We start from the raw sequence: 11,099 nt of genomic DNA, 5'->3' as shown, positions 1-11,099 counted from the left end.
ATAACACAGTTCAAACTAGGAGGAGGTTAGAAAAGGAAAAATGAACAAGTACACTTTTCTCTATTATCAAAGATTGAACCAAGTAATTTCATGGATGCTAGCAAAGATAAGGGTTTGTTAGATGTAATGGAGGAAGAGATAAATTAGATTGAGAAGAATGAGACTAGAGAACTTGTTCTGAAACTAAGGACAAGAATGTATTCAATACTAAATGGGTCTTTAGAAACAAATTGAATGAAGATGGAAAAGTAATTAGAAACAAGGTCAAACTTGTATATAAGGGCTATTATCAAATGGAAGGAGTTAATTTTAAAGAGACATTTTCTCTAGTAGAAAGATGGCAATTAGAATGATTTTAGCATTAATATAATTCAAAAACTTCATGGTATATCAAATGGATTTCAAGTGAATTTTTTTGAAGAGGTATATTTTGACCAATTGAAAGACTTTTAATTGTCAAAAAATCCAGATTTTGTATGTAGGTTGAAGAATCCCTCTATGGACTCAAGCAAGCCCCTAGGGCATGGTACTCAATATTGGATAAGCATTTGCAACAACAAGGATTTAAGAGAGAGAGTGTTAATAGTAACCTATACATCAAAACGGAAGTTGATCAATTGCTAATTATTTTTGTTTATGTTGATGCTATCATTTTTGGAGGGAGTAGTGATAAAATTTGTAAGGAATTTAAGGATGGAATGCAAAACTAATTTGATATGTCAATGCTTGGTGGATTATTATTCTTTCTTTGTTTACAAATCTCTCAATTAGAAAAAGGCATATTCATATCACAAACCTATTATATGAAAGATATGTTGAACAAGTTTAAGATGAAAGATTGCAAATAAGTTAGTACATATATGGTTACTAGGTGTAAATTGAGAAAATTTTATGAGTCCTTTTCAATAAATTAGACCTTATATATATATTAATGATTGGTAGCTTGTTGTATGTGACTACTTCTAGATTCAATACAATGTGATCGGTAGGTATAGTGGCAAGGTTTCAAGTAGAACCAAAGGACAATCACGTAAATATAGTAAAAATAATATATAGGTATCTAAAAGCTACATTTAATTTTGGTCTATGGTATCCCAAGAGAAAGAATTCCAGTTTGACAACATATAGAAATGCAGATTGGGTCGGAAGTGTTGATGACCAAAAGTGTACAGTGGCAGAGCTTTCTTTCTTGGTGACAATGTTGTGTCATGGTTGAGAAAAAAGAAGGATTCAATATCCTTGTCTACAACAAAATTGAAGTATGTTACAATAGTTTCTTGTTGTACTTAGGATCTACAGATGAAACAAAAATTGAAGGAGATGAAAATTGAGTTTGATGAGCCCATTCCTATTCTTTGTAAATATACAAGTGCGATAAACATCTCAAAGAATCTAGTAACACATTCAAGGAAAAACTAAATTTCAATCAATTATCATTTTTTGAGAGAGAAGGTTGTAGACAAGGAAGTGAAGATGGAGGACGCTGAGACATATGAGTAGATGACTGACATTTTTACAAAATATCTTCCAAAGAAAACATCTGAATATCTTCGGCAGAAGGTGTGAGTGGTACTTACCTCCAATTAAATTAAGATGAAGTACAAAGTGAGGGGGATAGTTAACTCCGTACCACAAGAAGACTTGGTGGTCTTGCAAAGAAGTACAAATTTCAATAGTGATGATTTGTATTAGTTTGGAGGAGAGATGACTAAACACAAAGAACCATGTGCCTCTTTTCCATTAATGTCAAAGGGGGAGAAAATATGGCAAAGTTCTTTGGAAAGAGTATGTTTCAGGGAAACAAATATTACACATATGAGGAGCCCTTTATAGAGTTTGGCATGATATTCATCGAGGGAGCATTTTGTGCTTTTCCTTTAATGAAAAATGGATGATTGTTGAAAATTATCTTGTCATTGATGTCAAAGGTGTATGACAAAGGTGTTATTAGTATTATTGTTCCCATTGATATTTCTGATTATGGGAAAAACAAGTTTTGAAGGGATCCCGAAAACCTTTACAAAAGATAATTAAAAGATAAAAGCATTAAGAAACAAGAAAAGACATTCTGCAAAAAAACCAGCACAGTTCTGGGCAAAAACCAACACAAAAGCCCAACAAAACTAGCAACATCCAACCATAACAGAAAAAAGACAAAAGACAAATTACTTAATGTTTTAAGGGCATTAGCCAAATTTCTGCTAATCCCTTGTAAATCTTTAATATCATCCCTAAGCATAGGGATTTCCTTGGAAGAGGCCAAAGCAACTTTTTTCATACTCGCCCTAGTTTTTTTTGCCGCACCACCAGGAGCACTTTCCACTGTCCCTACCTCAATAGCATCCTCATCAATATCTAGGTCCACAACAGGTTTGGAAGTGTTGGAGCCATCAAGGAACTTGGCAATTTCCTTTGTATTCTTAGTCACAGAGGTAAGGATATTTGGAATCATAACCAAAAAAAATTTCATGGTCGTTTTTCCTTCCTCCATTTTACTAATATGAGCTTCCATCTTCTCCACTTTTTTCTCCATGCCCTTTTTCCACTGCTCCTAGTTCCTTTCAACTTTATTTCCTTTCTCTTCCTACTGCTTATCAATTTTTTTCCAGATTCTTGATTCTTTCATATACCCACCTATCAAAACCCATTCGAGCCTCAGACTGGTTTTTGAGTTTATCCCGAATAATCCCATCTCTAGCTTTATCCTGAACCTTGCTTGTTTTCTCCTTATCCTTCTCCTGCTCAGTTTCCATTTCCCTTTCCTCCTTATCAATCTGATTGTCTTACTCCTCCATTGGCTGGTTGTTAACATTACCTATACTCACACTATGGGTAGGGCTATTCTGATCATAAACATCCTCAACTCCTTCCTCTTCCCCCACTTCCTCTTCTTTCCATCTCTCCTCTCCGTCAGACTCATCGGTCTCCATTTTTCTTCCATCTTTTCCCATGTCCTCAGAATCAACCTCCTTATCCTTTTGTTTACCCATGTCCTCTTGAATTTTCTCCACAGTGGCTTTTTTACCCTTTTTGCTCTGTGTCAACTCATCCTTGCTAGGCCCACCTTCCTCAATCTTCCTCTTTCCTTTCCCCAGGGACATTGACAACCTCTTGTTTTCCTAGATAGCCAGAATCTTGCAATGCTCATAAATGAGCAAAATAAGGCCGTAATGAAGCACAGGCAAAGAAGGGTTCTTGCTATGCTTATTCAGAGAACGCGACAGAGACCTGAAAAGGTAATAGGGCAGATAAATCCTCTTCTCATGTCTAAAGTGATTTAAAAGCACAAAATGGTATGTGTGGACCTTGGTGAAATGAACCTCCACAGTAATATATTCCGTAATTGCATTAAGCACACAACCCTAGATTTTCTTGATATTAGAAGCATCATAATACCCCTGTGGCTTTTCCTAATTTAGCTCTCTCCTTCTCTTTAAGCGGAAAAATCTTAACTGCATTATTAGACACTTTTAGCTCTCTAAAGAAGTTAAGACCAAAATGGGGCATACCTGTGACCGTCGAAATGAGGTCCGCATCCAACTTAAACCTAACACCATGAATTTTGAAGGAACCATTTATCCAGTTTTCAGTAACTTTGGTGACTGCTGGGTTTACTTTGCCTTTATCATAGTCTACCAATTTTCCCATGAAATGCGCCATGAATCCTTTCTCCAGCTTTGTCCAAACCTTAGGCATCTCCTGCCATTTGGAAATATTATCAGGTTCCTCTCTTCTTAGATCCCCCCCATTTTAGAGTTCATTTTACAATTTCTCTTCTTCTACAACTTCAGAGCTTTCTTCCAAATGACACTCGACTTTTTGAAAATGCACACCCACAAAGCATGCGGAAAATTAATATTCTTGTTTAGGACTCTGCCCTTATGACATGCCATCATCACCTTTCTAAAAATTTGAAGATTAATCATTAATACTTCTATGATTAACGTGTGATCCATCTTTTCCCATAAATCTGTCATTTATAATGAGTTCTTTAATATTAAAATCAATGTTAAATTTCATTCCATATACTTTGAGCTTCGTAAATTACGCCAAGGTTCGCTAGACCATCCGCTACAACATTTTTTTCCCTGAAAGCATGTTCAATAATAATTGTTCCCCTTGATGTTACGGTACCTGAAAGTTGTTGTAATTTCCATCACATTTGTCATGTCATAAAAAATGCATATGAGATCCAAAAAGACATAGTCAAGTTATGTTGGATAGCTCTCTTGTAGAATTTTAATTTTATCATCATGTACCAATTTCATTTGTTTATAGAGGTCTAGAGGTGTCTACAATATTTTTTTGAAGTATGTTTCTTAGAAACTATATGTGCTTTGGCATAATCTTTTTAATTGCATTCTACCATAGTGGTGTGTCTTGACTTGTGGTTTGGATGATAAGTGAGGCTACATACTCAAAGACATATTAATTTGTTTTAGAGGTGGAGCTCAAGAAGAAGGAAAGTTATAGTCCACAATAGCTCACTATGTTGTTTGTGTTGATGTTCTAGATGGATTTGCCAAAAGGTTGTAAAATAAACCAACTTGAGGAAGCATGTGAAGGTTCTTGGGACTAGATGAGGTTGTGTTGGGTAATGTATAGCATGTTCCCACTCTTGATGTAACATGTGGGATTTAAGGTTGAGCCAACTACACGTTTGGTTAAGGAATTTATTTGTGGTGACTTGCAAATGTTGTAAATATGTTCTTGGCCAACATAAGGTTGTAATTAATGTTGGAATGCATATATAATACTGATCAAATTATTTCCAATGGTGTGTGTGCGCGTGTATGTAAGTGAGTAGAAGGTGTCTGTGACAAAAACTATGCAAGTTGTCTACTCAATGTGTGTAAGTGTGCAAACTAAAATGGAGATCTCATACACATTGTGAAAGTGTTCTATAGCAGACCAATTTAGAGAAAGGTTGAATGCTAATCTTTGAAGGTTTGCATGATATATCATTCATATATCTTGTTGTAATTGAGGTTGGTGCCTCATTATTTGAGTTGGTGCCCAGTTCTTGGATTAGGGGATTGGTGTCTCTTGTAGGTTGATGCCTACAAAGGTAATTAGGGATTGATGTCTCCATTTGAGGTTGTAGTTCTTGTGGGTCATTGTCTACTATTTATATTATAAGTTATTTATTATCTTTGTGAGGCTAGATTTGGTCAGTAGTTCCAAGCAACTATTCTCACTGTGTGTTTTCCCTTTTAGGTTTCCACATATATCTAGTGTTCTCATGTATTTATGTGTGATGTTTATCATTTGTATAACCACTCTAATGTTAGAGTAAGATCTGATAATGATCCCAATGATAAATTGGATTTGAAGTTGATATTTGGCATATATCGATTCATCCCCCCTCTCAGTATATCTGTGTGTTTAACAACTTTGAGCAACACATACAATGTGGGGAAGGATCAACAACCAGTCCTAGATATCGATGATATGGATGTGACACAAGGTTATATATAATGGTCGTAAAATTTTGGATCAACCTCAATTTTATTAAAGATGCACTTGGAGTGGATCATGGTGCACAAGGGCTAGGCAAGGAGGACAACAATAGAGATGAGGACATAGACGAGGCTATAGAGGAGTAAGAAGAGGAGAGACAAAGGGTGTGATAGAGGGTAGCCCCTCTAGCAACAATAGTAAAAATAGTAACACTTCCACTTGTAGCACCTTCGAGGTAGGTGTAGTGAGATGAGTCAAGTGATGTAGCCATCGTTGTAGGACCGCCATCAATAGCTATTGTGCTAAATCAAGCATCACTTTCAATAGCATACTTGCACCTCAAGATCCACACTAGAAACCCAGAGATCTAGGTAACTTTATTTAGAGATTTACCTTGAAGATATAGAATGAAAGATAAACAAAGAGAGTGTTATCATAGTCTTGGCCTTCTTCTCTCAAGATCTTCCATCGATTTATAATGTGGAGCTAAGATGAGAAAGCTTGAGCTATAGTAAGCAAATGTACTAGAGTAGCTTTTAGACTTTGATGTAGAAGTGTTGCAATGGTTGGAGAGATTTTTGCAAAGCTTCACTGAGATGGAAAGCTTGAGAGCATAGAGTGAATAATTTGTTGCAAGAATAATGAAAGAAGAGAGTTTTGTTTGGTTGAATGGATAAGAGAGGTCATTACTTTTTCATTCAGGCATTACAAGATGCATTGTACACAAGCCACACAAAAAATATGCCTTCAAATTTGGAAAAATTGCTAAACCCTATTGTGTCGCATGAACATTTGAGCCTTGCATTATAGCTCAGGAGAACTTTGCTAGTTTTCAAACCACATGCTAGAAATACTTTATCTTTGCTTTATGTAAAGTTGGAGTATTTGAAATCAAGATACCAAATTTATTGTTAATTATCAAATCAAGGTGACCACAATGCATAAGTTTGAAATTGCAATAATTTACAAGTTGCAATGCTACATTTGGGAAAGTTGGAAAAGACATTGAATGATAGGAACAAGGTTGTGTTTGTGATTTAGTCTAGGAATTAGGAATCCTAAAAGGGAAAGATCAATCTTTTTTCAAGGTAAATGATATTACATATAAATGATAGGTTCAACTTGTGTGTAAAATAAGATAAATTGAGTATAAAGACAAGGTGCTTATGACAAGGCTAATTGTGTAGATGAAAAGATAAAAGAACAAGATATGCACTTTTATTCCCTACAAATATAAACGAGAAGATACAAAAAATGATGAACACTTTTCTATTCTACAAAATGCGATCAATCTTATTATTATATAAACAATATTAAATCTTTACTATTCAATTATAATACTCATATTTACTAGCATACCTATATTTTATACATAAAATTTATGTAGAGGGCACCGAGAGATATCAAATTTAAAAAATATTCACCTTTAGCATGGATTAATTAATTTCATATGGTTAATATTTATTTTAGAATATGAAATGATTTGAATGAAAAAAAAATAGAAGTTTCTTTTAAATCTAGATTTAAAAACATAATTTTTAAAATTAGAAGCTTTTTTTAAATCTAGATTTAAAAATATAATTTTTAGAGTCTTATCTTAGAATATGAAATGATTTGAATGTAAAAAAACATAAAAAAAAATAAAAAATATATTTTAAATCTAGATTTAAAAACATAATTTTTTAAAATTAGAAGCCTTTTTAAATGTAGATTTAAAAATATATATTTTTTACATTTAATATATAATAATAATAAATTCCTTTTTAATTTAGATTTGTTTCTTTTAAAGCTAGATTTAATTTTTTTTTCATATTTAATAAATAATAATAATAATAAATGTTTTTTAATTAAGAATATATATATGCTTTCTAAGGCACAACACTTTCCTATTGGAATACGTTGGTTCCACCTTGGACATATATTAGCTTGCTATGGTGCCATACCGGGGTCGCGGCAACGATAAAAATAAATTATTAGTAATTTTTTTTGGTATTAGGGCTAAAAACTGAAAATCAAACTGCATTTATATCAGAGAAGAAAACTGCACATAGAAAGAACACGCAGACGAATAAAAGACACAATCGAGAAAAATGTATCAGGCGAGAAAAAAAACGTTCTTATTTCATTCAATCAAACGCCATTTCACTTCCACCATTACTGCATTAACAAATCTTCAAACTAGCACAAATACAAATGCCAAAACTAAATTGATACCCAATGGGATTGCAAATATCAAAGCCAAACCTAATACTAAAAATCCCAGCTCTACAAAGAATACGATTGGAAATGCTAAGTTCATTGAACATATACAAAGATTCTGCAAGGAAGGTCGATTGAATCAGGCTGTAGGAATTCTGAAAGACATGGATAGACAAGGTGTCCGTGCTGAGGTCTCAGCATATGCTTCTCTGTTGCAGTGCTGTCTGGAGACGAAATCTGTTGCACAAGGGAGGAAAGTTCATAATCACATGATAGAAAATGGTTTCAGCTTGGATTTGTTTCTGGGTACTAAACTTGTTGTTATGTATGCTAAGTGTGGGAGTCTGGAGGAAGCACGCAAAGTGTTTGACGAAATGCACAAGAGAACTGCGGTTTCCTGGACTGCTATGATTGCAGGGTATGCCAAAGGAAAATCTCAGGAGGCTTTGGAATTGTTTAATGAGATGCAGCGGACAGGTGTTGTACCTGATAAGTTTACATTTGCCAGCGTTCTTCCGGCTTGCGCCAGGTTGGGATCTCTGGAGTATGGCAAGAAAGTGCACCGAGAAATAAAAAGTAGGGGATTTGAGGATAATTTATTTGTGGGCAGTGGGCTTGTGGATATGTATGTGAAATGTGGGAGTGTGAAAGATGCACGTATTGTGTTTAACAAAATGTCTGAACGAAATGTAGTTTCCTGGACTGCCATGGTTGCAGGATATGCGCAGAATGGGCAGGTGGTTATGGCACGGAAACTGTTTGATAAAATGCCTGAGAGAAATGTGGTGTCGTGGAATGCGATGCTCGGGGGTTATGCTGAGCATGGGATGGTTGATGAAGCTGAAAAATTGTTTGAGCAAATGGCAGAACGGAATACAGCGTCATGGAACGGGATGATTTCAGCATATTTAGGTAGTGGGAATGTGGAAAAGGCCTTGGAGTTCTTTGAGAAAATGCCAGACAGGGATATAATTACCTGGAATACAATGATCTCGGCATTCACACAAAATTGGTGTTTTATTGAGGCACTAGATATTTATAAACAAATGAAACAGGCAGGTGTGAAACCCAATTCTACTACATTTTCCAGTGTTCTTCCAGCATGCGCCAACTCTGCAGCTATTGAGCAGGGCAAGGAGATCCACATAGACGTCAGAAGAAGTGGGCTTGAGCCTAGTGTGTTTGTGGGGAGTGCTCTTGTTGACATGCACGCCAAATGTGGAAGAATAGAAGATGCGCGAAAAGTGTTTGAAAAAATGCCCGATCGAAATGTTGTCTTATGGACAGCTATGATCGGAGGGTATGCCTTGAATGGGTGCGGAAAAGAGGCTCTTCAAATCTTTAAGGCAATGCGAGAGTCGGGCACAAAGCCAAACCATATAACATTTGCTGGTGTCCTGGCTGCATGCTGCCATGCTGGGTTAGTGGATGAAGGTAGAGAGTACTTTGATTCCATGAGCAGAGATCATAACATAACCCCTGAATTAAGGCATTTTTGCCACATGGTTGATCTCCTTGGGCGTGCTGGGCGTCTTAACGAGGCGAACGAATTCATCAAGAAAATGCCAGTCCAACCTGATGCTGATATTTGGGTTTCTTTGCTTCGTGCTTGTATTGTCCATAACAAAATAAAACTTGGAAAACATGTGGCAGAACGTCTTTTGAAAAATGATCCTAATAATTTTTCACATTATGTGATGATATCAAACATGTACGCTGCTGCTGGCAGAATGGTAGAGAAAGAAAAAGTAAGGGAATTGATGAGAGAGAACCAAGTAAAGAAGATGCCAGGGCGAAGCTGGATTGAAATCAATAAAAAGTTACATTCTTTCTGTACTGGAGACAAAATACAGTCAGAGATGCCGGAAATTCTTTCAGAAGCGCAGCAACCATCTGGACAGATTAAAGAGGTGGGCTATGAACTGAAGACAAACTCTGTAGTGCATGATGATGATGACAAGGGGGGAAAAGATATTCTTTATCACCATAGTGCGAAGCTGGCAATTGCATATGGGCTTCTAAACACACCACGAGGAATGCCTATCCGGATTGCCAAGAATGTTAGAGTGTGTGATGACTGCCACTCTGCCACCAAAATTATTTCAAAGATTTTTGAACGTCAAATATTTGTGAGAGACGCCAAACGTGTCCATTACTTCAAGGATGGCCAGTGTTCATGCGGAGATTATTGGTAACGAAATAAGATACAAGCAAATAAATTGAGTTATCCCTTGCCAGAAACTAGGCAGATTTATGTTTTTTGGTCTAGTCAGCAAGAGTCATCGTGGGATGATGATATGGAGCAGTCTCCCCCTGCCAACAACTAGGCAGATTCAATTCTTTGGCCTAGTCAGCAAAAGTTGTAACGGGATGATGACAGAGCAGTCAGATATTCATAATATTGAAAACATGTTCTCACAGCTGCCTGGCCATATCTGGTTCTTAGAGTGGATTGTCTGAGTTGGATGGAGCATGACGAGCATGGATTGTTTGAGCTGGATGGAGTTTTCAAAACATGATATCTTAACATTTCAACTCTGATTTTGGAGTTTTTAACTTTCTCCTCTGAGGGATTTTTCTTACTGGCTCGAAATACTCTACATCTTTACTTCTTTTTATTACAGCAACACAGATAAGCAAGTTAAAATGTGCTTTGAATCAAAGCGATTAACAATTCAAAGTTTTCCAACAAAAAATGAAAGTTTAAACAGCATGAAAGTGAGAATTGCCATTGAGTTGAATATGTGTTTTATTGTCAAAGATGACTTGTTATGACAGGTAGAATGTAACCAAGGAAGATTTCATACATGACTATTGGAAGCAGCGGGTTGCAATGCCCTTTCATGCAGTAAACATAGGGAGGGTGGGCTTTTTCTGTGAGAATTTAGGGGCTGGTGGCTCCTGTTCCTTCATTTGTCCTCTACTTCTTCTGTGTGTTTGCAAATCTCTTATTTCTGCTTCTTTTATTGGGCCAATGTGCATTTTATTCAATTTTGAAATTCACTTGATATAACGCTATGTTTAAATTTTTAAATTTCATGTTGATTGCTTCTCAGTTTGGTACTATTTTATTGGAATCTTCCATTTTGGTAGCTCACACAGTTTATGTATTTTGTATCTAATTTTTTTAGATGTAACAACATTGATGTTATGGTTTTTCCATAGATTTTTTCCATTTCTGTTAATTGTTTTCAATCCCCTTTTCAGTTGCTTTGTAGATGGTGGTGATTACAGGAAACTATTGAAATGACCTTTCTTACAAGAAAAATCTTGGGATTAAATTTTTTCGTGTTCTATGATTTTCTGTTGTCCATGAAAGTGATTTTATCCTCGGGAAACTTTGGTGCCATTTTCTGCTTGACTTATACTTGTCATGTACGGCTGTAGCTATTCTGGCTCCCCAAAATTGCATGCCCTTTCATGCCATACAGCCCCATACA

The 11,099-nt window shown here is 35.9% G+C and overlaps 1 protein-coding gene across 1 annotated transcript; it reads left to right on the top strand.

The window, feature by feature from the left end:
* The first annotated feature begins 7,397 nt into the window (after positions 1-7,397).
* Positions 7,398-10,498, top strand: LOC131068435 (pentatricopeptide repeat-containing protein At1g09410, mitochondrial). Its single transcript, XM_058003622.2, has one exon. The coding sequence runs from the start codon at positions 7,551-7,553 to the stop codon at positions 9,852-9,854; it is 2,304 nt and encodes a 767-aa protein (XP_057859605.2). The 5' UTR covers positions 7,398-7,550; the 3' UTR covers positions 9,855-10,498.
* Positions 10,499-11,099: the final 601 nt, after the last annotated feature.

The sequence above is a fragment of the Cryptomeria japonica genome, chromosome 10 (genome assembly GCF_030272615.1).
Source record: "Cryptomeria japonica chromosome 10, Sugi_1.0, whole genome shotgun sequence".
Classification (NCBI taxonomy): Eukaryota; Viridiplantae; Streptophyta; class Pinopsida; order Cupressales; family Cupressaceae; genus Cryptomeria; species Cryptomeria japonica.
Note: the sequence above shows the minus strand (reverse complement) of the source record. Positions and strands in the feature narration are given on the sequence as shown.